At 41.0% G+C, this 26,620-nt stretch overlaps 1 protein-coding gene across 2 annotated transcripts in view; it reads left to right on the top strand.

Annotated features, from left to right (window-relative positions):
• Positions 1-26,620, top strand: part of neurl1aa (neuralized E3 ubiquitin protein ligase 1Aa) — a 95,824-nt gene that overhangs the window by 59,393 nt on the left and 9,811 nt on the right. For both annotated transcript variants that reach the window (XM_055010196.1, XM_055010197.1), the window contains exon 4: positions 17,721-18,449. In XM_055010196.1, the coding sequence (XP_054866171.1) occupies positions 17,721-18,449 (729 nt within the window). The remainder of the gene's footprint in view (positions 1-17,720; positions 18,450-26,620) is intronic.

Raw genomic sequence — 26,620 nt, 5'->3', positions numbered from 1 at the left:
CACACACGAGCCCTCTTTCCTCGCTTTCACTCCTTATTTAATGTGGCATCTGAGGAGCTCTTGTGTTTTTTTCCCTGCCTTGTGTTCTCAGTGAAACCCACAGCTTGTGAGATAACAGATACAAAAACAGAAGAGATAGGAAGAACATTTTCCCTCTAAATCTTTAAATGACTACATTTTGCTTTAACTGCTGATGAAAATGACTGTGAAAATTGTGTGCTTTTTCTTCTTTAAGCCCTGTTTTACTTTAATTTGGATGCTTTATCAAATTTTCATTGAAAATCTCCAATTCTGCCTGATCTGCAGCTCTATTCTCTGCACCCACAATGACCAAATTTCCCCTCCAGGATCAATAAGATTTATATTCTCTCCATTTGAGTGTTTCCCAGCAGCGAATGAGATTATTCATTGTGCCGCCCTGGAAATACTATAATCCTCGCTACATAAAGATTGAATTAAAATTCTATGGTGGATTAAGTTTCTTGCTCAGACATTTTGTAGAGGTTCTGAAGGCACTGTAGCCCTTTTCATATTATAAATTAGCTTGAGGGGGGTTCTGGTAGTGTCTCCTTTTCAGATGAGCCATTATACCGATCTCTATAACACTTTATATGCTTCTTCTTCCAGCTGTTTTATTGTGTTGCACATTGTCTGACAACCATTTTATTCACCGGCTGTTGTGCGTTCACTCTACTGCTTGTCAGCGTAAGTTTGAAGGTTTTATTTGTTTTTGTTTTTTTTCACTGTGGCTGCTGTAATTGTTCAAGACAAATGGTTATATAAGCGCAAGGCAGATGCTAGTCATTTGTCCAGCTAACTTTGGTCCATCCAGCTCATGTTTCTCTACCTGCAAGCTGTTCTGGTCGCTGTTCTTCCTCAGTGTCATTCAGGTGCCTCTCCAGTGAGTTTCTCATCTTGTGAATGGACTCCAACTCCACCATCTTGGGCTGCAGTTGGAGACAGTAGTTCTCTGCAAGTTGGAGGTCCTCTCCAACCAGAAGCTGCAGCAGAAGAAGAACAGCGTTACGTGCCGCTACACCAAGCTCACTGAGGCTGCAGATCCCATAAAGTTTACCTTTACCAGCTGCAGTCCAAGTTTGTGGATTTGGACCTTGCTGTGTGACCAGAGAATCACTAGAGACAGCTGAAAGACCCCCTCCCTGGAAGGACATCTCGAAAGCATGAAACCTTCCAGACATTTTTGGATACCTAAAGAGCACTAGGTAGCCACTAGGCAGTCTCACTCATCGGATGTAGGTTTTAGTTATAAGCCTGCATTTGGCTTCATGTTTAACAGTTTTCTCCTCCTCTTGCACTATCTTTTCTTAAAATATTTTTATTTAATCTATATTTAACCAGGAGAGATCCCGTTGAGATTAAGAACCTCTTTTTCAAGGGAGTTCTGGCCAAGACAGGCAGCAGCAAGTAAAAAGCACAGTTATAAAAATACACAGTTAAAACATAATTAAAATATGAATTAAAAAACTAACAAGCAAACAAACAAAAAAAAACTATATTCACAAGGAAGTTATAAAAAACAAGTGCATGTTGTGGAAACGACCTCAAGAACTCACAGTTTAGATTTAAAGGCATTCAATGAGATAAACTCAGTTAATTTCCAGTCTTTCTGCAACATATTCCAGGCAGAAGGTGCAGAGTAAACAAAAGCCTTTTTACCCAGTTCAGTACGAACATATGGGACAGAAAGCAACAAATGATCTTGTGAACGGAGCGAGTGAAGATCAGAACTTTTCTGTGCAGTTAAGTAACAAATATTAAGTAACAAATATAGGTAAGTATTGCCTTGTATATGAAAGTGTATCAATGATGGATCCTTCTAGTGGCTAAAGCAGGCTATCCCACCTGAGAGTATTACTGGCAGTGGTGCGTTGACATTTTACAGTTATAAACCTCAAAGAAGCATGGTAAACAGTGTCAACCATTCAAAGACACTGAGCAGAAGCATTCATATACAAAAGATCTCCATAATCCAACACAGACAAAAAAGTTGCAGCGACAAGCTGCTTTTTTACTCTAAAAGAAAAACACAACTTGTTTTGGAAATAAACACCCAGTTTTAGCCTCAGCTTCTTCACAGGATTCTCCACATGTGGCTTGAAAGTGAGGGAGTCATCAATCCAGACACCCAGGAATTCATACATGTGAACCGCCTCTATTTCATTTCAGTCAAGTGTGGACACAAGGAATAATTTGTGACCAGTTCCTAGAGTTGGAGAACAACATCAGCTTAGTCTTGTCTGCATTGAGAACAAGTTTCAGGTCAAGTAATGAGTGTGAGTAGTGAGACAAGAAAAATCTTTTTGTTACTGGTTTCAAAATCCACTTCCTACAACCTCTAGGCAGCAACCTACAACACTGGTTTGTGCACTAAGGCTGCCATGCTAGTGTTTTTTTTGGCGAATTAGTCATTTTAATAACTACCTGCATGTGATTCTTCCACCAAAACAACGTCACCTGTATTGCTTTGAGAGGACACTGCTGGTGTTTTATTTCATTTCTCCCATGCAGGAGAATGGTCTGACTAAAAATTAGCCGATAGACAAAAAGGAACACACAGGCTACACCTTCCTACAACAGACACTGGCTGCACCTGATTGAATCTACACTTTCACTGTCCTGCTCGCAGATAAAAATCTGCCGACTTGTTAGGCAACTTTCTCCTATATTGCTAAAATATTTTATCTTATTTTACATCAGCAACAGTTAGTCTGAATGATTTTTAGTACTTTCTAGAAATAGCAAATCGTACAGGATGACCTCAACCTCAACTTCTTGCAAATGGCAAGCGGGTAATAAGATGCTACGTCTCTCATAATGTAACGCAGCGGTAACAGTATGCGTTGCATAGCTGATTACAGAGACAAAGACAAGGAAATGTGGAAATGACAGATCCTGTGAACATGTACCTTATCGGATTTTGTAAATGGAAGACCATATGGTGGATCAAGAATGGCGACTAGTAGGCAACATGCTGAAAGAAGCGTCCACTCTCAGTCAAAGCTTCCATCCATTCATCCATCCATCCATCCATCCATCCATTCATTATCTATACACCGCTTGGAGTCTATTCCAGCTGACTTAGAGCAAAGGCAGGGGACACCAGTCTATCGCAGGGCTATATATACAGACAAACAATCACACTCGCATTCACACCTATGGGCAATTTAGAATAATCAATTAACCTCAGCATGTTTTTGGACTGTGGGAGGAAGCCGGAGTACCCGGAGAAAACCCACGCATGCACAGGGAGAACATGCAAACTCCATGCAGAAAGATCCCGGGAAAGCCGGGACGCGAACCAGGGATCTCCTAGCTGCAAGGCGAAAGTGCTAACCACCATGCCACTGTGCAGCCCTTCAGTCAAAGCTTTATGGATAAAATCAGATCAAAAACAGGATACAGAGATTTGTGAGATGGGGCTTTACCTTTAAGCTAAAGTGACATATCCAGGCAACCATAGTCACAACTAATCATGTGATCACAACTAAATCTGTGAGGAGAATTTGGCGACAGATCTCCTGGTCATAACGTCCATCCTTCCTATTAACAAAGACAAAATGAACTGGGATCTTATGCATCAAAAGCAGGATTAAAAGATGACATGACAGGCATGGTTTAGCTGTTTTGTCCACACGGGACATCTTTAAACACCTTAAATTTGCATTACTTGATTTGCTTGGCCAGTTGAAGACAGCAGAAACCAGCTGTAGGTACAACACTGACATATTATCACACATAAGGGGCAACATTTACCTGTAGTTATGTTTGTAAATGCTGGCATTTGATGTCATTTTAACAGTTTCTGGTCTCTGCAAAATCCAGAAAAAGGACTCTTTTCCTGCAAAACACTCTTATGTTGAGCTAATAATATGGGGCTGCTTTTCTTCGGTCTCCTCAGGAGTTCAGCAAGACAAGAAAAATCCCATGGATTCGTCGATAAGACAAGGCTCTTCTATTTGACCTGTTCTTTATATAAAAACATTCTTCGCTGCAGCTTTAATCAGTTGGAATTCTGTGAATTCCTGAAGCAGCTGAAACCCCGTTTCACCTCCTCTCACATACAATCTGATCCATTGTTAATAGAAAAAATATTGATTGTAGTCACTATAATTTAAAAAACTCCTCAGGACACGTTCAGAGCAACGTCTTGTATGTGACTTATGATTTATCATCTGTTCGCCGAGGTCAGCGCAGGAACAGAGGGGCGAAGGATGACCCTGGGTGACATTTGGAACGCCTTTGAAGTAAAAAGATTGAAATAGGAGCCGTATCAAGCGATAATCCGCCCGGCAGGAATCACCACAGGGATACATCATATGTGACAGAATCACAAGGGAGGGCAGGGATGTTTTACTGCTTTCACACCTCTGCAAGCATGATGACAGCAATTTAAGATTTTCCCCTCCCACATTCCCACCTGCTGATGAAGCCGAGGCGTAAATAAAATGACAGAACACCTGCAGCAATTCCACAAACAAACATGCATGCAAATTATGCACAGAAATTCACATGTGCAACCTGCAAATATTGGATTTTTTTGCAGTATTTATATTTCTGCTGCAGAGAAAAGGTGTCAGACAGGGTGATTTCCCTGCCTAAGGGAGCAGGTAATTGATTGTACCTGGCCTTGAACTGGGCAAAAACAATATTGTGGAGGTTTGGTAGGATAATCTCTTGGACAGACTAAAGCTGTCCCCATAGGTTTGAAATCCAACAAGCCACAAAGGTTGTTTAATGTATAGCGATGTCCCAGTTCTTGAGGTTAGCTGTCACTCTTATATGTGCACACACACACACACACACACACACACACACACACACACACACGTGCAAACAGCAGGACTTTACTTGACATCGGCAAGGGAAGGCTGAGTAACCGAGTAATTCCAGCTGTTGTGAAACCAGCAGGACTCAGATTGTATGAGTCAGTCACAGTGGAGCTTTAATCAAGAGGGGCCCTCTGTGGGACTTCCCTGAAGGACGGGAGAATGAAGTCTGATTGCAAAGCCTTGAGGCTGCTAACACCTCCTGAAGCAGGCTGACTCAGAGCAGCAGTCGGCCAATCTAGCTGTCACACCGAAGAAGCAAAGCAGTTAATTTAGTTCATACAAAACACAGTGTGTCCTGGAGGAGGACGGGCCATCCAGGAAAGCTGCAGTTACACTAAAGAGCCAGCAGTGTTTTGAGAAATCATCCTCAGGTGATGGATTGAATTACACGGGAGCTCTTGACCATCAGGAAGAAAAGCGGTCACTCTTTTTACCAAATCAACCAGAAATCATCTCCCCATCTCTTATGCATCTGCACATTGTTTGTTTTTGCAGGCAGAATCACTAGAAATGTGCCTTTGTGTAAAGATGACAGATGTGGGCTTAGGTGGAAAAGAAAACTAATCCTGGAAGTGCTTTGGCGAGAGTAAAACAATGTGTGAAGGTTTGATGGATGAAGGCGCGGCAGGCCTGGCTCTTTGTTTACGTCTCTCACAAGATGTGTCAGAGGAGCTAGCTTATCTGTGACAGCGTGTCAGCTCGGGAGGCCGGGTCGGCCCGTCTGAACCTTTCACAACATGTCAGCGCCGGGGAGGCTAAAGTGAAGGATGCCATCTCTGATAGAAACGCCATCCCTCGTGCGCTCTCATGTTGCGTTCCAGCTGGTAATGCAGGTGGACGAGCAGCTCCTTTGCATGGATGAGAAACACTGATAAGATTTTCCCGAGGTGTCAAAATAAAATGCAAGCCTTGTCTGGCAGCATTTAGCGCTACATGTGCTGCAGTCTGACGCTTTCAGGATAACAATACTGAGTACAAAAAGCAGGCAAAATTTGTGAATTTCAAACCCTACCATGTACTTCTGAGAAGTATTATTACATGAAATGCTCCCTTTACAAACACTTACTCAGACTTCATCAGAACCAGCTGTTCATTAACATATTCATGAATATTGTGTGAAGGTTGGATTAAGCCACTCTGGTGTTGCCTCGTATTTAAATGTGGTGGAAAGTACAGTGGTTTTCAGACTTTCATAATATTGCTGGCTTCTTCGCTCGGTACAGTGCTGGCTTTTTATAATTCAGACCTGCGGTGTCTTGTTTATGGAATCACAGTGAAGCATTTAAATAAAAATGAAACACTAAGTTTTGTAGAACTACAGACAGTCAAAGAAAATCTTGGTTGACTGAAATCAAATCGACTCTTCAAATGATCAATTGGTCAAGGGACATTACAATGCTTTTTAGCTGCAGCCTTGTTAGCCTATATGAATTCTAAATCAACATAAAAAGCTAGCGTGAGCAGCATATTTAATCATTTGAACCGAACCATGTTTCTACTGAAATGACAACAACATGCACCTGACCATATTGATATGATTTCTAAAACAAGAACTGGTGGATTGTTGGGTTGATTTGCCCTCATCTGACAAAATTCCTATTGGTGAGACAATCTCTGGTGTTATAGTTATAAGGAGAAAAGTGCTACATCAACAGTCTTCCTGAGTGAATGAATTATTTTTGGTGGCAGAAGGAACAGACTACCTGTTGTCACATCTTTGAACTGGACTAACTTAACTGAGACAACTAGGTCTAACTTCACTGTGTCGTACATAATGATCTGGCTGAACCACACTATCATTCTGCTACAAAGGAAAGAATGCTCTGGCTTTTTGTATTTCTTTAAACCAAACAGAGTATCATGGGCTGAGCTATGCAGAGAATGCAGCTTTAGTGTATCCTCAAAATAGCGATGGTGGAATTGTTTTGTGGAACATTTGCATGCAGGGAGACGACAACTGTGATTAAAGTGGTTAATTCACCCCCTCCAAAAAATGTACAGGGTTGGTAGGTTAGTGTACAGAGGTTGTTGTTTCTCGTAGTGAAGCAGATTCTGAAAATGGTGACACACGGATAGTGGTAACGCACAGCTAATGGCAAGATTATAGCATCAATCTACATCTGGTGAAGCTGACTAAAGGTTTGCTCGGAGTCGGCTTCAAACTAACTGACAAAATGCCAAAGAAGTTGTCGGTATGGCTGCATTTTGTTCAAAAATTCGAGTGTAAACTTTGCAAAAAACTGTCTGTGTATCGTAGCTCAACAACCAACATGTAGATCATCTAAAAACAGCAGCTAACTTGTCTTTGTCTTGTGCTGAATCACCAGTTGATACCTATTTGGAAATCATATAAAGAAATGCAGCAGCTCAACTCCCAGTCTGCTCTTATCATGTCAGTATAAAAAAAAAAACAGGTTCCAATTATTTAATATGCTGCAAATAGTAACTTTTGCACTGATTTAGAATTAATTCAGATGAATAAAGCCACAGGTAGAGTGAACTTGGTGCATTTAGTTCATTTGCAGATAGAATGCAGATTTATTTGTCCTCTGAGACCAATCAATTGGTGTTCGACCAACACTTTCTTTAGTTGATTATAGCCCTAATAAGTTCAGCACACTGACCTGTGATTAACTTATTAGTAGAGCAGTAACAGGATGTACAGCTGTTAATCCAACTGCATTCAGTTCAGGCTTGTGCCTCAAATTGAAAGTGAAAGCAAACTGTTGCAGGGTCCAACCCAGTAAGGCTGCTTTCATGAGTTTAACATCTACTAGGTTGCTTATTAAGACAAAAGGCCGATGTTGAAACCAGGCTGCTCGGTTATAAAGGGGTTTATAATGAAAAATGGGCTGAGAAAAGAGCAGAGTGTGTGAGAATAAAGCAGAATCAAGAGGAATGTGTTCTTTTGCTAGGGGCTGCAAAGAGACTAATTGCCACAAAAAAAACTGTTTGCTTATCTAATGACAGAGTTTAACGCACAAAGGGATGAGATGAGACAAATTTAAAACAAAGCCCTAATTCTAAAAGTCCAAAAGTCTTCAGAGAAACACACACTTTTCAGGAGACTTTAGGAAAGAGCAAGTTTCCACACAAAGGCGACATAAAAAAAGTTGCGAAACTCTTTAGTTTTTTTTGCTCGCTGGCTGTGCTTCGACTCCTTCTCCTCTGACATAAAGGCATCTGGAATGACAGGAGTCTTTTAGCTGGCTGTGTTATCCAGCACACAGGGAAACAGGCGAGGGTTCCCAAACTTCTGGGAGAAACCGTCTGCTTTCAGTGAAATCATGATTTGATTATTGCGAGCACTTGACTGGCACCACTGTTTGACTTGGCAGGACTCGGCCTCTTGGTTAATAGCAGCACTTACGGATCCCGACGCTTCACACAGGCCCTCCAATAAAAACACACGGAGCAGGAAAGATGGCGTAAATCTGACTTCTTCTGCGCTCATTTAGGAAATGTAGTGTTGTAAAAACCTCGAGACATCAAGCAAAGCAAATTTAGCGACACTGTGTTTCTTGGCTTTCGTCTTGCTGCACATAATTTGCGACGGTTGCTGGAGAGAGAGCTCAAAAGGCTACAAAGAGCAAACTGAATTTGTATGATTTGGCATTTGAAATCAGTTTTAAATGACTGTACTTTGGCGGAGAGTTCCTGTCTTCTAATTTCAAACTTTATCAGCAGTTACAGATAACTTTAAATAGGGGTAAAACAGAGGTAACTACACTTATGTGGAGTTTTTCCTTGCCTGCGTTTCTTCTATTCCTTGTGATTTCACCCACAGTTCAAAGCAGGATCTTCTGTTTAATTCCACATTGTCAGGAGAATCAACACCATATTTACTTTTAGACTGAGACAGAATGACAATAGGAGTCACGGCGGGGCATGAATGTTCCTTTATGGCACAGCTGTAGCAAGCGGATGCCCATCAGCTTGTCAGATCACATATTATATTCTAAAATTAGGCAGCCTTGGTGGTCACGCACTGTGATTATGCTTCTATTTCAAGAGTAATCCCACTTTATTACAGCATTTTTTTGTAGCTTTGATCATCATTCGTATTGATGATGACTAGATTGTACCGAGTTAAGAGATGAAATTAGGAAAGATATGAATTAGAAATGAATCGCAATGGGCAACAAAGACAGATTTTATTCATAACAAACAAAAAGAAATCAACCTGAACAGCTCGACTCCCTACTTCATTCTCTTGTTGACCATGTAAATTTCAGTCTTGCTCACTTCTACATCCAAACAGAGACATGTACATTGCAATGATTCATCAGTTAATACATTTGTTGATTTAAATGTAATTAATCTGCAACTATTTTGATAACTGAATGTTAATTTTAGTCATTATTAAACCAAACACACCCAAAATTCTGAGGTTCCAGCTTCTAAAACTGTGACAATTAGCTGTTTTTCTTTGGCATGCATAATGATGAATTGGATGTCTTGAGTCCAGCAACTCCAGCTTTCTGCGAGGTAAAGTTACTAAAGAGCAATTTAAAAGCTTTGGTTCCTTGTAATAAAAGCCTATCTGACGGCAAGTCGTTGAAAACAATCTAAATTTAGCAAACACTTACACTGATGGATTTTTTTAGCCAGGCTTTTCTAAAGTGGCTATTATAGGTTTTACTGCTGACCATCCACTGCTTAGCTTCCCTGTTGGTCTCCATTTAAACTGGCAAGATACCAACAACCATCTATAATATACTGACTATAGGTAAGTACCTCATACAACACTACTGAAAACAGACTCAAATACAATGATAGTACTTTACGTTTTGTCTTATTAAACAGTTTGCCAAAAGAAAAAAACAAAAAAAAAATTGGAGCTCCTCGGCACAACTACAAAACCATGACTGACTCAACTATGACCAAGAGTTATGTGAGAAAAAATGAAGTCATGATCCGGCTGAACTGCAGGCAGTGCTTCCACAGAGACAACACGAGAGGTTTGAGAGGAAACTATAACATGATAAAGTCAATGCAGCATGGCTCAAAAGCAGTAAACAGAGGAGCAAGTTGTTGGAAGATACATTCAGCATGGTGAAACATCTTTCTACAGCTGATGTGCAGAGTGAAATACGACGTGTGGCGAGGACGTAAAATATGTGTAGCCTATGTTTTTTTGTGATTTATGGCATTCTTACTGTCTCAAACAGCATAGAAGCAATTTCTGAGTTCTCTCTACTTGTCGTCATCATTGTGCTGTTTCAAAAGAGGTTTTACAACTTTATAATACAGTGAAGAATGAGCACATAGTGAGGAAATATGTGACAGGAGCAATAAATAAGCAAACTTTCTGGAGTTCAGAGGGTTACAAAACAAATAAATCACAAAATGCATGTGTGAACAGGTTTATTGTGGAACTCAAAATAGTAATTATACTGGTACCAGCATGTCAGATAATTATGCTTATTGATTATGTCAATATGTGATTCCTCAACTCTCATAGTTTCATTTAATTCTAGCTTTTGGTATTTGTGTGTCACTTGCCCCCACACGTCCACCTCTAATGAAAAATTTCTGGATGTGTTCGCGTTGAGAAAAGAGAGCGTCAGCCTGCTCCCAGAAATAAACAATTAGCCTTCCTCCATGCTTGAGTGCAAGAATAAAACCGGGGAGCTTTAATATAAGAACCTTATGATGGAGGTTATTAGCGGCGAGGTCCTGGCGTGCTGCTTGGCAGAGGAGGGGCGGCACATGCTGAATTCTGCCGATGACCTCAGGGACAGGGCTTTTTGTGACTTACCACGCGTTTTGCCTGGCTCTTTGTTACGGCCATGTGTCGCCCTGGGAGCACGCTGCTCTTTCCAAAAGCCCCGAGTTCAAAGCCGTGCAGCCCGATCAGGGACTGGGGGATTGGGCCGGTGCCAAGGAATAAAGAACATCCCAAACATCTAGCACAAAGACCTCTCTGACTCCATCCCTCCCCTCTGCTATCCCCCTCCTCTCTTGGCTGTTTTACATCTCGGCTATTTCTTAATCGATGCTGAGCTCTCTCTCTCTCTCTCTCTCTCGGCCTCAAAGGCTTCATGCTTTTATCAGTTCACAGCAAAAAGCTCCCTGGATATCCATCTCTACCTTCTGCCTTCTTAGCTCATACCAGCTGAGCAGTTGGCCTTTTTATTTTTTTTTCTACATCTACAGATACTCTCCTCGTGTCGCTTTTTTTTTTTTCCAGCTCTCTCTTCACCTCTGCTGACATCAGATGAAACCCTCCAGAGACCGTTGGATAAAAGATAAGCTCTGTGAGATAGATTGTGTGCGTGAGAGAGAGTAAATCCGCCACCTCCACCCTCCCAACTGGCAAACACTGGCTCAAACCCCTGGCACGTTCCGTCTGCTCGGGCCTCGCAAAGCCACTAAGCCACCCTCTGCCTCCATCCACCTCCCCATGCACGGCATTAGCTAACGTGCTTTGTGGCTATTCCCTAATCAAAAACATTTACAGTGTGAGCCAAAAGCCTGTGTGGGCCAAAATAGACACGCTGCCATTCGCCCCCCTCCCTTTCATACTCCATCCTACTCATTCGCTGTTGTATTTGTGGCGGATTAGCTCAACAGGTGCCTAATTATTCTAATCAAAAAATGCTCCGAGGAGGGGGGAAAAAAAGCCAAATGGGTTTCAGTTTTTAAAACCTGACCCAGAACTCTCCCCTCTGCATGAATTATTAAATGGTTCAGCCCAACAAGTGGTACATTAAGGTTGAAATTCAATTCAAAAAGTGAAGAATCAGGTGATGAATCCCCCCTTAAAGGCTCGCAGTGTCAGCAGCTGCATCTTCCCCATTACCAGTGTCGCACAAACAGCTTTCAAAGTGTTAAATTCTGGCCAATGAGAGCGAGCATCTGCGAGTGCTGGATCTGAAAGGAGCCAATGGGACAAAGAGATTGTGTCGGCTAAAAAAAACGCAGGTGCACCACGATTAGCGGGCAGCAGCTGGTCAGGTCACAAACGGACGCACAAACACACACTTTTTACAAATAAATGTTCTGCAGGCCTTTCACTCCACTCTCCGAGCATCACAGCGGCGCCTTGCCAGCCTTTGATGAATAAAAAAGAAGCAAAAAAAAAAAGGAAGAAGAAGAATTCGTGGCACACAAGGCAGTGTGGGTTTGAAATTACAGCTCTTTGAAAAGTGAGAGAGGGAGACGATGTAAAGAGGAACATAAACCCTCAGAGAAGCTTTTTGAAACCTTTTTTTTAGAGGAATCGATTTACTGAGTGCGCACATGGGTTTGTGTTCATGTATCCTGAGTTGGAGTGACGTGCTGGGAGAACAAATCTTGTATAGTCACATTCATCGCTCACCGGATTTACCTCTTTCTCCATCCGTCATCATCCGGTCCTCATATCCCACAGGCCTCGCCACTGTCTCATCATAATCCAATTTAGGGGGGAGTAATGGGCAGCGGAAAGATGGTCGTCTCTGCAAGACAAACACATAATCTCATTTGGGATTGCCACTCGAATCAGCTGATAGTTCAGAGCGACTGAGACAGTTTGTGGCCGTCCCTGATCATCTGAGTGCTAGATCTGAAGCACATTTCATGAACAGATTTCAGTCCGTGTGGTGTTCTTAAACTTGAAAAGGGTTCTTCTCAATAAATGTTTTGTTTCTTACAAACAACATATTCCTTCAAGTTCAATATGAATATTTGTCCTCTTAAAGAAAAGGAAAACTTTAACTTTCTGAAACTCAAAACCTGCCAATGGGATTAAAAAGCAATGCTATAATTTAAAAAGAAGTAGAAACTGTAAAAACAAAAAAAGACGGTGACAGTTTTTTAACTAACATTGTGTGATTCTGTTGGGAGAACTTAGTTCAAGTTTAAAATTGTGATATATCATCAAAATCCCTTAATTCTACACATCTTTGGAAAAAAATGCCGGAAAAATTAATAGTTTGCGGCACCTCTGAGCAACTGAGAAGTCATGACTCACTCAGCTACGACCAACAGTCACGTGACCTGGTAATTCTGTAATTATTAGGCTGAACTGCAGGCTGTCTTTCTACAGAGCAGAGAGAACACAAGTATAGGAACAAATTAGAGAGACTGAGAGGTAAATAAAACACACTGGGTCAATAAAATAAATGCAACATGGCTTAAAACATACAGAGGTGAAAGCTGTTGGAAGATATATTCAACATGATGAAACATCTTTCCACAGTTGATGTGGGAGTAGAGTGAAAAACACTGAGTTTATAGAGGTTGTACAAATGCAAATAATTATCTATAGCATGTGGAGACTCACATTTTTTGTATTCATAAAACCTTTACACGTTGATTAATTGTTGATTATTTTTTTCCAATTCTTTTAAAAATAAATAATCCAGGAAATCGACTAATTTCTTCTTCTTCTTTTTAAAAGGATTTACGGCATTATAAATGTCTCATCCTGCACTAAAAGATATGTTTAAGTTCTCTCTCCTTCTAGCCATGGTTGTGTTGTTTCCATTAGGGTGCAAGACTTTATATTAGAGTGAAAAATGAGCCCACAGTGAGTAAAAACGTGACAGGACTGACGTTCAGAGGGTTAACAGCCACATGTTGCCAAGTTCTGATGAGGTTTTCATGAAGGTTGAGAGTCCACCAGCGGAGGAAACAGTCGATGAAATTCGAGCTGGTGTGCTCGCCATCTTCCGCTCGCCTTGGGGACTCGCTGCTAACTGCTGCACACTTGTGAGCAGGGAGGTGTTTAATGGTTGATTAGCAGTCTGTGGGAGTCGCCCTGTGCACCAAAGGCACTGTCCTCTCCATTTTATGCCTCTCTGAGAAATCAATTAGCACAATTACAGGGCCTTAGTCCCATTAAACATTAATCACAGAGGCGCCGGGTTAGCAGCTAACATTAATTGACAGCTGACATGACTTTGAGGGAGATGCGATATCATCTCGGCTTCACAGTGAACAAGGACTCATCAGATGGTGTTTCAGTGACGATGCAGAAAATCAGACGCGTCACTCTCTGGGGATCAAACGCTGCGAAGACGCTGTCGTCTCCACTTCACTTTAACACAGTCGCAGCGTGATGCTGGATGTCAGCCGCTGTCTTTGAAGAAGACTGAGGGATTCTCTTAGGTGAAATTCACAGAGGTGGTTTTAGTCAAGATGTGGAGGTGGAAGTTGGGTCCTGGAATGAGACTGAAATTAAACTCCAACTGAGATGTAAAGTCAGAGGATTTTCACAACTTCTGCTAAACATTTTTGTCTCTATAACGTCCTCATCAACGTTTCCTGGCATAGAAACACTAAAATCTCCCAGAATATGCAACTATAATATAAATTTATGTCACTGACTTTGAGTCAAAGTCAATGCTAAGACCCGGAGAAAATACAAAATGCTTTGTTGTTCCATTTGCTAACACAACTCTGTGCCAAAGTTGCAGAATTAATCCAAAAATGAACTGATTTAAGTCACGAGAACTTTAAGCTTAATGATTAGATGTTGGGCTGAAATGCATCTTGGGAGTTATAATTAATGTGAGTCTTTCCACACCGATCAGGCATAAAATTATGACCACCTGCCTGTGCTGGTCCCCCCTTTTGGTGGCAAAACAGCCCTGACCCATCGAGGCATGGACTCCATTAGATCCCTGAAGTGTGTTGTGATATCTGGCACCAAGATGTTAGCAGCAGATCCTTTTTGTCCTGTAAGTTGCGAGGTGGGGCCTCCATGGATCTGACTTGATTCGGACATCCCACAGATGCTGGATTGGATTGAGATCTGGGGAATTTGGAGGCCAAGTCAACACCTCAAACTTGTGGTTATGCTCCTCAAACCAAACTGAAAGAGGCCCGAGCCATCAGGGAATACCATTTCCATGAACAATGCTTCGGTAGGTGGTACATGTCAAAGTAACATCCACGTGGATGGCAGGACCCAAAGGTTTCCCAGCAGAACATTGCCCAAAACACCACACTCCCTCCGTAGTCTTGCCTTCATTCCATAGTGCCTCCTGGTGGAATGTATTCCCCAGGTAAGCGACGCATAAGCACCCGGCCATCCACGTGAAGTAAAAGAAAATGATTCATCAGACCAGGCCACCTTCTTCCATTGCTCTGTGGTCCAGTTCTGATGCTCACGTGTCCATTGTTGGCGCTTTCCACGATGCATAGAGGTCAGCATGGGCACCCTGACTGGTCTATGTAGCCCCATACGCAACAAACTGTGATGCACTGTCAGAACCTTTCTATCAGAACCAGCATCAACGTCTTCAGCAACTTGAGCAACAGAAGCAAAAATATCATTAATTTTCCTCTTTCACTGTTAAATAACAGATAAGAACTTGTACAATTTATGGGGGAAAAGTATTTACTTACAGGTTACCCATAAAATCTGTATTTTTATAAACGGTCATTCATTCTCTTGTGGTGTTTGACCATAATATATATATTTTTTTACTGTATATGTATATATATATATATATATATATATATATATATATTTTTTTTTTTTTTTTTTTTTTACGTGTGTATTTATTAAGAATTGAAAAGTGATAAAATTGTTTTTTGAACCGTTATTTTCCACATTTTCCCAGTTTTGTTAAATTATAATCATAAATAATTTTTTTTAATAATGTATGATTATATAATTATTCTGTTTTACGGTGTTTATAATCAGCTAAAAATATTAGTATTTCACAGATATTTTCTGGTATTAACCATTAATTTAACTGTTTTTACATAACAAAACATTTTTTAATAGCACCCACTAACAGATTTTCAGTTTTTTTACTGAATTTTTTAGTGTATATGGTGTCATTAACTATATTTATTGTTACTAACTGTATTTTGCACTAAATTTTGGGACACTTAAACATGCTCGCAAACCGTACGCTGTACACAGTGATCAAACAGTTTTTTTGGGGGGTTTATTTGTGCAACTACTTTGAAAGCAAAGAAAACAGCGGAATGAAATTTCTATTGTGTGTTTACATACTCGGCCAGTTCCGATTCTGATTTTAGCAACAAAAAACACGTTAAAGCTGTATCGGGAAACCATACAGCAATCATGTCAGACGAGTTGTTTCTTTAGGCCGGTCATGAATCTGCCTTCTGTTGGCTCGTGTCTCTTTCAGCTGTTTGTCAGCATCATCAGAGGCTCGGCTGCTCTGTTGTCAGTGCTGCAGCTTACAGTTAGCGGTCGGTCCCACAGCCCTGGTAATTGAGGCTAAGAGGTTTATCTGGAGTCAGGCCTCTCAGGTCCTGGTCTGATAGAGGAGTCTGGAGCTGAGCAGGCCTGGAGAGACTCTCCAGAGACAGTCAGCGGCTGTTTATCATCCTCCATCCTCCCCCATCTCTGACTGAGGAGGGTCTTGGTATCTCCTTAACCTCTCGTGTGGGTGGGGAAGACGAGGTCACAACCTTTTACTTCTCTGTCTACCTCCTCTGCCTTTCACTCCTACACTCTAAAAAAATAAACTAATAAATGGTTCATTAAAAAGTAACTATTAACTGCTATTTTACTGATTTTCGCTTTTATAAAATGACAGAAAATAACTGGAAAAATTACAGAAAAAAGGATTAATTTACAAGTTAACTGCAGAAAACAGACCAAAATTGTAAATGATGCCCCTGACATCGCAAATCGGTATTTTTATAAATGGCAATATTTTACAATATATGACTGTGAACTTGCACTGTTTAACTATATTTAAAGCAGAATAAAATTATTTAAATAATTGTGGAAATTGAAAATCTGTATATTTATTACTATTATTATTTCTTATTTCAGTGTATGAACATAAATGTGCAGTTTTACTGTATTTTAATCAGCAAAATATTATTATTTTAAAAATGTTTGGTGTTATTTTCACAATTTTTAACTGTAATTTTTAAAACTATTTACTGTTATTTATATTTACATAAGTTTGCGTACTTTTGTTAAATTACAGAAACTAACTCTTAAAATCACAAAAAAAAATCATTTCAACCGAGAAATAAATTGAAAAATATATATTTTTAGTAGATTTAATTCATTATTTTACAATGTTCGACTATAAAAACGTATAACCCTAACCTTATTTTAACGTGTTTAAATTGGCCAAAATTTCCAATATTTTACAGGTATTTCTTGTCATTTTGACCATTTCTATAGTTTTTGAGCTTTACAGTCCAATATTTTTTATGTATTTTTTCTGACGACCGTTGTTGCCAGATTTTCACCGTATCTTTTACAGATTTTTTTGCTGTTGTTGTTTTATTACAGTATACAAATACACGAGCTCACAAAGCTAAATGTAGGTCTCTCTGAGGCTAATTTTACCTCAACCACCAGCCCAAGAGGGGGGAGTTAAGAGAGAGGGCACATTAAGAGGTGTTATTTTAAGCAGCTGTGTCGAGGCGGAGGATGTAAGCAACCTGAGGGCAGCTTATCAGCCCTGTGTGTATTTGTACGTATGTGACTGCTACTCCTGTTATTGGAAACATGTATTGGGGGATATTAATGGCTCTCTGTAGAGTGATACTGTACTACGTAGTGCACACACAAATATACACACGTATTAAATTTTATTCCAGGAAAGCAATTTGTTCCTTGTTAACTGACACCATGCAGCTTTTTCTTGTGTAAAACCGGATGATTCAGCTCAGCGCAGATGGAGGAGCAACTGGCTGCTTTTCTAAAATTTCTTTATCTTTAAACACACTTGCCATTGCCACAGTAATTAGAGCTACCCCACGCTGCATGCAACAGAAATTAAATTGCTCTCTTTGTTATCATCATCTTGTTGTCAGACTTGTTGCAGATTCAGCCCTTCTCAGAACAGTCGGCTGACTGCAAACTTCATCGCTAATCAAAGCAAAACACAGTGCGACCACTTCTAACCGCTGCTTTCTGCTTCCTCTCTCCAGACAGCGAGATTGTTCCTCCAGACTGCCTCCGCCCACGCTCCTTCACCACGGTTCGCTCCTCGTCCCTGCGCCGCGAAGCCGACGACTACCGCCTGTCAGTCAGCCTGTGTGACCTCAACCTGCAGCAGGAGGATGGAGGCTCTGCCCACAGCCACCCCCACCGCCACACCCTCCACCTGGCCTCGGCCTCGTCCTCCTCCGCCTGCCCCATCCCCCAGAACTCCCTCAACTCCCAGCAGTCCTCACTGCTGCCGTCCGCCCTGGAGAGCGACCTCCACTTCCACCAGCTGCGCGGCGCCCACATCAAGACGCTGGACGAGCAGACGGTGGCGAGGTCTGAGCACGCCCGGGAAGAGCGCACGCTGGTGTTCACCAACAGGCCGCTGCGCACCGGAGAGACCGTCTTCATCAAAGTCACCAAGTCCAGCCCGGCGCGCTCGGGCTCGCTGTCCTACGGCGTGACGTCCTGCGACCCGGCGGTGCTGCGCCCCAGCGACCTGCCCTACAACCCCGAGGCCCTGGTGGACAGGAAGGAGTTCTGGGCAGTGTGTCGGGTGCCGACGCCCCTACAGAGCAGCGACATCCTGGGCTTCTTGGTCAACCAGGAGGGGGAGGTCATCCTCAGCCACAACGGCACCAACGTGGGCATGCAGGTGTGTGTGGACAACTCACGCCCACTCTGGATGTTCTTCGGCCTGCACGGAGCCGTGACGCAGCTGAGGATTCTGGGTAAGTCGGAACCACGTGAACACACGAGATTACTGCACTTCAACCGCTGACTTTCAGTCCACGAAATCGGCCATAAATCACGATTCTGCACTTGCTATAAACATTAGCTTCCATTCCTTAGACTTAGTAAACAACAACATCTTTTAAACCACATTCATAACAAGCACGTGAGCATTAAATTGCAAGATATTCATCATAAATTTATATATTATTATACATTACATTATTAGCATCAGTGTATATACAGAATGGTAGGTAACAAAAAAAATCACTGACTAGTTTGCATGTATTTTGGTCACAAAATCAAAATAGCAACAAAAAAATCTCTAGAGGTTCCGTAGAAAACAACTGGACATCTGGATGTTTTACCTCTAATCAAACAGTTCTCAGGACTGAGAGAGCCTCTTTAACGAGAGGTGAAAAATCTTTAAAAACAACAAAGAAAAGTCCAGCGGCTTTCTACTGACGTTCTTTGAATTACCATGACCTGAGGACTGAGAATCTATACAGACAACAACATAAAAACAAATCTAAGAGATCTTGATGGATATATTTTTTAAAATGACAGCATCAGACAGTATCAGCCAGGACTGTAGTTTCCAAGCTAAAATACCCCTCTCAGACTTAAAGAGCTCATATTATGCTTATTCACAATTCTAGTATTGGGTTTCCTAGAACATGTTTACATGTTTAAGAGTTTGAAATGCATCATTTTTCTTTTGTTGTACACTGCTGCAGCACTTCTGTTGGAAAAGATCCATTTTAGCTCCAAGGCTCTCTTCCTTAAAAATCCAATCTGCTCTGATTAGTGAACTCCCTTTGTTGTGGACTTGTAAATTTCCAGATCTTTTACAAGCACAAAAAAGCAGCTATAACTGAAGGAAAGGAGAAAAACCTCGTCATAGTAGCCCTTGAAGAAAACTTCTGAAGAATCACAGAAGACATAACTGTTTTTTATTTTTGGCAAATAAACTCGTAAATGTGCACTTCTGTGGGCTGTATTCATTGCATTCCATCCCCAAACGCAGCATCACTACAGGCACCAAAAAGCACAGTACACTGAACATGAATCAGCTTTTATATACATCTGGCAAAAAACTGTGATGCTGAATCAAACAACACACATCAATGGTTGTAAGAGACCACTGTAATTCTGCTGTTGTTCTGCAGTTTATCCCGAAACTGTAGAGACAGAGTGCAGAGTCATTGTTGTTACAACAAATTTCCACGGTCGTAAAATGCGATTTCACAGCATCACAAACGGCTGTGCTGTGTTTTCTAAGTAATCTACAATGAAACAGGAATTTCTGGACTGCACTTCATGCTGTCAGTGGCACCTGGAGCAGGACCCTCAGCGTCTTTTTGATCATTTTAGTGCACACAGACTGACAAACACAGCTGCCATATAGCGCTTATGGATAATATCAATAACAACTTGAAAACCCTGTTTTTTGTACCTTTTCTGCATCTGTCAGCAGGATATAAACATTTATCAGCTTATAATGTAGTTATGGGCTGACATAAGTGTGGCAACTGTATAAACAAATATATATATTTTTCAAAATATGTCTTTATAGGAGGAGTTGTAACTATTACGACACTTAAAATGTGCTTCAATACGGAGGGTTATGAGCCATTTATTGCTTTAATTAGGGATGTGCATGAGTTGTCATATTATTAAACCTACCCTCACTAGTTAGTGTGAAAAAAAGAAGTCGGTTAAACTAATTAGTAATATTTTATAAATTTAGAACACTGATTAAATGTTAGTCTAAGATGTTGCAAAGGTCATGTTAGCTGTGAAAGGAGAACAGATAATCTTTTCTTAAAACCAGAACAGTTTGGTTGTTTTTTGATTGAGAAAAAGAAAAAAAAAGGGTGTATATAGGCTGTCAGAATAAGCTGGCATTTAACTACACATATTCAGAGCAAGCAAGCCGACTACAATTTGCAAAATATTCAGCATAAATGGTATTGTTCAACTTTAATCCAGTTAATTGTTGTCATGTTCTGTAGGATGATGGTCACAAGCATGACTCTAAATACATGCAATATTTTTGGACAAAGTTTAGCTTTAACTTTAGCCTCAATTTTCATCTGAGTGTTTTTTTTTTTTTCACTTCACGATTAGTCAGCTAGTCTAAATTTAAATTTCAGTTGGGGAACTTGTTGTTGAGCTTCAGTAAAAATCTACTGGACCTCTCCTTTTTAGTTCCACAAAGCATTTCAAATCTCATCCAAAAGGCTTCTTCAGTGCAGCTGCTTCCTCTTTAAAATGGTAGGATTATCATGATACTAGACAGACACAGTTGATAGGAACATTACTAGTTTATACACTGTTTATAAATGCAGGGCGTCACACAGGTAAAGGGATTAAGAACTAATCCACAGGGTTGTGATGTATTTAACAACCACTTGATGCTTTCCAACTGCATTGTATTTCACTAAAACTTGAACTCGTGTTTTATTTGCATCCTGTACGTGTCCTAAGTAATGAGCAGCCTGTGTTCTCTGACTGCACACTTCATCTTGTGAATAATCCTGCTCTAAAGACTAACTGATGGTGGAAATAACCATCCCTTCAGCTCGGTGATGTGTCCCGGGTCGGGAACTTACAGATCAGTATATTGATCTTCATTTGGCTGTGTGAGAGCTCTGTGCTTTAATTCACTTTCTCCCCAGGGTTGAAATCTATTTGTGTTAAGCATTGAGCACTCTGACAGTTGGCCATTACGATTACAATCGTGGCCAAAGGGGTCAAGAGTCGGGGCGAGCACTCTGCTGCTTTGTTTGTCACAATATTTACAGCAGATGTCCTGCAGCAGGAAGCTTCTATACACATTCATGGCATTAGTGGAGAAAAGTAGATGCACAGTCACGACCTGGGGGAAGATGAAAAACAGGAAGCGAGCGAGCAGAGGTGGAAATAAGAGTGCGAGCGGCAGGGCTGTGACCTGAACGCAGCAGGAGAGACATGATGTCTCAGCGGGGTGGACACTTTGCCTGGCAGCGGTGTGCCGGGACACCTGAGGTTTGTTTACCCTTTTCTAAACGCCGATAATGACAGGGAGGCAGCAGAGGTGTGTGGCAGGTCCGGACCCGGCACTTCATCAGCCCTGCCAAGCATATTGCCTTCCTGCAAGATGTGGCAGCTGTGGGAGGAAGGGTTGTACAAAAATTACAAGACAGGCTGCCTTTATGAATGCAAGTCTGAATGATATTTGTTCCCACACCTGCCAGCAGTATCGTATTTAAGCAAATTGGCACAACCAGCCATTCTGAAAAATCCTCGGCTTTAAACATTGTACAGTTATAGTGGTGTTTGACGGTAAAAAGGCAACATCTTTGTCAGCTGTATAATGCAGGTCGACGTGCGCAGCAATAAAAGCTGTCTTCTATTAAGAGGAATAACAACCGAAAAGCGCAAGCCTTTCAAAGGTGTCACAAGTGTTTGTGGAGGAAGAGGCACCTATAAATATATCCTGCTTTTCTTCAGTGACAGCAGCGGAAAAAGGAAGCAGAGGAGGTTGGAAGGGAGCAACCTTCAGTTTAACTCAAGGCAGATACATGAATGCAAGTCCCCATGAACCCTCCCTCTCCGTTTATACTCTCCTCTTTGCATGTTAAACCCTGGCCCGATGCTGTCCTCCATTAGCTTGACCCAGTTAACATCAACCATGACAGCTACATCGATACGAATCACAGCGAGCTTCAATAAAGCTCTGATGTGCAGACAGGGAATATCAGCGATCAATCCAACCCGAGCCAGGGGAGCAGAAATTCTTTCCGGTGATTTTGGGGTTGGCAGTCGCGCTCATGTTTTCCATTGCAAACAAATTACCGTTACTTTACCATTAAATTACACTTTGGCTCGGAAAACGTACACAACAGACCACCTGGTTTTTCTCTCTATGTACGTTTCTAATAATTGAAAACAGAAAAGCTTCGGAGGAACTTCCAAACAGGAACTGCAGAACAATGAAACCGGTCCGACACACGCCTCCTTATCGGGGTTAATCTTGGAATTCCCGCTGAGGTGCGAATCATCGTTCCCGTCCAGCTGTTTTGAGTTAGGAAGTCGTCTTATCTCGACGCTCTGCCTCCTGATGTGTTGACTGGAGAGCAGTTTATTCTGCAGTACGGCTGAATTCAAAGCTTCTCGCCAGAGTCAAGGATGTGTCCCAGTGAGCAAGATAAACCAGTCACCACTTCAAACAAAGCATGAAGTAATGGAGCTTTCTAATAGGAACATCCTTACTCAAACAAATACATGGGGCTATCTCAGGTCACTGTGGATGAAATACATGCTGAGGAAATGATGCTATTCTAGTTTGTTGTTACTGTTTTAAATCTATCTGAAGAAATGTACTTTTAACAGTGTACATGCATCAATATGTGCCTCGCTGTCAGGATATTTACACAGAGCATGCCGTACTGTGATAATTAAAGCTGCCCACTGGGATCCTCTTGTAAACAGAGTTATGTTTACAATCACTTTGTGCACATCCTCGAGGCCGTGGAGTTTTTCCTGCCACATGTTTGCAAGTTTTTGAATCATGCACGTTTGCTAGCTTGCAGTCTTTGTTGGTGCATTGCTACACTTCTTCCAGTGACTGTCCAACAATGAAACAACATAAAGCGGCGTCAGGAAACTGTTCTGTCTCCCTTGTGTGCCTGCAGAAGTGCAAATGCATCATCAGGCTTGGGATGTAGAAATCAGAGGCCTGTGATCAAAACCTGTACAAGGTATTTTTAGATGCACAGAGAGAATTACAGATTCGATATAAAGATAGATACTTCATAGGGGCAAAGTACCCAAGTTTCTTGAGGTGGTTCTTTGATTTTTTTTTTTTTTTTAAAACAAAGATTTAATGCACTTCATAGAAAAGGAACCCCCAAAGACTAATCAGCTGTATTTTTTGTTATTTTCCATCTCTGGACAGCATAAAACACGACCCAAACCAGCTGACATGAAGGAAAAAAAAATATTGAAAATAGTTTGTGTAGATTTCTCTGCATTTTCCACTTGTAGAAACCCAAAGTTTTGGTTGTTTCTTCTTCTTTGAGTATTTTTTTTTTAGCAGCAGGCGAATAACTGGTTTTGTTTTTGGCTTTTTCTGTCCTGTTTCTGATGCAAAGCATTTAATAGAAACAAGCTAAATTTGCATTTTCTTAAAATATTTTGTCCACTTTTTGCAACATTTTTAAAGTTCTCTTAACATTTGCTTTACAATTATATTGTCTTGGGCTACAAGGACTTAAATTATAAACCAATTCTAAGTACATGTGTGATTGTGCATTATGATGTTCCTGAAGTGGCTTTAGACTTCTGGATTTTGGAGGAAAGTACCATTTTTTTGTATCTAAATCAAAAAGGTCAAACTTGCAAGGTTCATCTCAATCTTATAAAAGTCAGGTTAAATAAGTTCAACACAACAAGGACTGTACACTCGCACATTAGTGTTTCCAAGCTAAGAAAACTTCTTTGCCCTCTTTTCAGGTGATAAAGAACAAAAGTGCACATGTATTTCATCTCACATCTGCTGAAAAACAGAACAAACAGCCCAATTATCCAACTGATTACTTCCTAAATACGGACTAATGACAACACCTGTGCAGTATGATTATAGATATGCGGCATCATCACACAGAAAGTTATAGTTGCACAGCCTCCTCGATAACAGTGCTACACTCCCAGTGTGTTGTTCTGCAGACTGTCAGCCTGTCACATCTCCGTTTAGTGTCCTCCACCTTCAGAATACAGCTGAATCCACAGAATATTAGTAATAGTTCCCATTTATGTACATTAGCTGTCAGACAACTGATCAAGTATGACATTTCGGTTTAACTGTAGCCCGTAAAGTCTGCATGTTTACCCGCAGTCAATCTGAAACTGCTGCTACTGAATCCTTATTTTGGAACTGCAGCGTCTGAAAAATGACTCGGGTTAGCTCTGCTGTGCCCGATTAGCGTTTAAACTGCATAGCCACAGAGAAAGTTAGAGGCAATCAAAGGTTTGTCTGTTTAACATTACTGGCTTACTTCATCATTTTGTCAAAACATTGCTGGTGTTTTAAGATTTATGCACTCTGGAGGCCATTTTGAAAAAGCTCTATTTTCAGAGGAGGAAAGTGTTGCTTTAGTCTGGAAGAAGAGCTGAAATAGAGATAAAAGGTTTTCCAGCCTAATGTGGACTTACTGTCCTGGGAACCTGATCAATAGGAGCTTCATTTGCATCTAGCCCCCCGCTTTAAACAGATATGATCTTTTAAAATCACAGATATCTAGTCAATTTTTTTTTTTTTTAAAAATAGGACAAAACTGTATATAATGTTCACATCAGAAAGTCTGAACAGTAATTCAGTCCTTTACTGTAATCATGAAATTACATTATTTTCACGTGCATTTAAGTCAGCATACTGTGAGCATGTTATGCTAACAGTACCTTTAGCACGTACTGTTAGTATGTTATGCTATTACAATGTTCACATTAATTTATGTATACAACTAGTACTGTTAACATGCTTGCCTTAAACATTACCATTAGCTTAGCATTGTTAGCAGTGTACTAAGGTTGGCGTAGTATGTTAATATAAGGGGGTACGTTTACCAAGCAATTTTCCAGACACCAGGGTTTTTTGTTTTTTTTTTTTAATTTCAATTGGAGCACAGCTTATTTACATTATGCTAAGATGCTAATAGCATGATGAGACGCTGTGCATTTTTTTCTGGCTGCCAAGAGTTGAAAGATGTGCAGTTTTGGGTAAAACGCTGCACTAGCCACTGTCAGTTTTTACTGTCCAATCACAGTGAAGGAGGGGCAAGACGAATACGACACCAACCAACTGCCCAAATGCAGCTCTTGAACCCAAATGATGTGACTTGCAGAGTTGTTTCATCGTCCACTAAATCTCATGAACCCGCAGAGATCTGCAGGTTCGTCCTCTTTCTCTACATACTTCAGCCTTCCCTTCATTCAGAACAAGTCCTCTACCTTCTGTGACATTTTCACATTCACTACACCAAGCCCCCTAAATCTCATTAACACCGCTGACCTCGCTAAAGGCAAAACCCACACCGTGTGTCACTGCTTCCCTCTGACATACACAGAAAGGGGACAGAATCTGTGTTTTCTAAGCTCCTCATGCAGAGATGTGTCACCTGCAGTTTTACCCAGCGGGATACATCAACTCAAACTGTGTTTTTCTACTGCCCAACATCTCCTATTAGTGTGACTCTGTCAGAGTGGGCTGAAGACAGGCCGGCTGGCAGCTGAACTTCCACAGAGACATGCTGAGGGGTCCTCGGGCCTCGTGGCGTGGAAATAGGACACCCATGCACTGACCCACTTCACATGTATTATAGATTCCATTAAAATGTCAACGCGCTCATGCTCGAGCGAAGCGTCTCACCACCCACATCCTCATGCAGTGCAGCTGCCATCTCCTCATCGTCTCTTCTTCTGTCGTCTGAGCTGCTCTTCTCTCCAAGACATTTCGAACCATTTTTGTGCTCCCCTCCTGTTTGTTTTTACCCCCTCACCACCACAATTATTGCACACGTATCCCTGCAGCAACGTCTGACACGCAAACTTACTGACATTCACTGAAGTACATGCACACAAACAGACATGCTCGTCAGTAATATCTGTGCTAAAGTATAAAGGGCAGCGTTCTCTTGCATGATTTCCTGAGTTTGTGAACCCATTAATCTATTCTATTCTTATTTTAACTTACTTTATTATGGTGTTGTATTGTAATTATATCTTGCTGTTTTTCTACTTTTTAGGTCCTGCATTTCTTAGGTTACGTCATTTTGTTTTTTCTAAGCAATATCTGGCACAAGAATATTTCAAATTGGCAAAAATTCAGACTCTCCGAATCAGAATCTGTTTTGGTACCGAGTAGGTTTTCCCATATGAAGTGAAAGCTGACAAGTTTTGAAGAGGAATAAAACATTACAAAAGCAAGTGTTACAAGTCAAATAAACAACTAGGAATTATACAAGTAATAAAAAGTATTAAACATATTTACAGTGTGCAGGAATATGTAAATTATTCACCTAAGAATGTGCAAGATTAATTAGTATGTAATGAAAACAACCAATGTGCAATTAGATCCCTGTCTATGGTGGAGGGTCATCTAATAAAATAGCCCGTACAGCGCAGTATT

This window comes from Amphiprion ocellaris, chromosome 4 (assembly GCF_022539595.1).
Source record: "Amphiprion ocellaris isolate individual 3 ecotype Okinawa chromosome 4, ASM2253959v1, whole genome shotgun sequence".
Taxonomy (NCBI): domain Eukaryota; kingdom Metazoa; phylum Chordata; class Actinopteri; family Pomacentridae; genus Amphiprion; species Amphiprion ocellaris.
The sequence above is the reverse complement of the archived record's forward strand: the minus strand, read 5'-3'. Positions and strand labels throughout refer to the sequence as shown.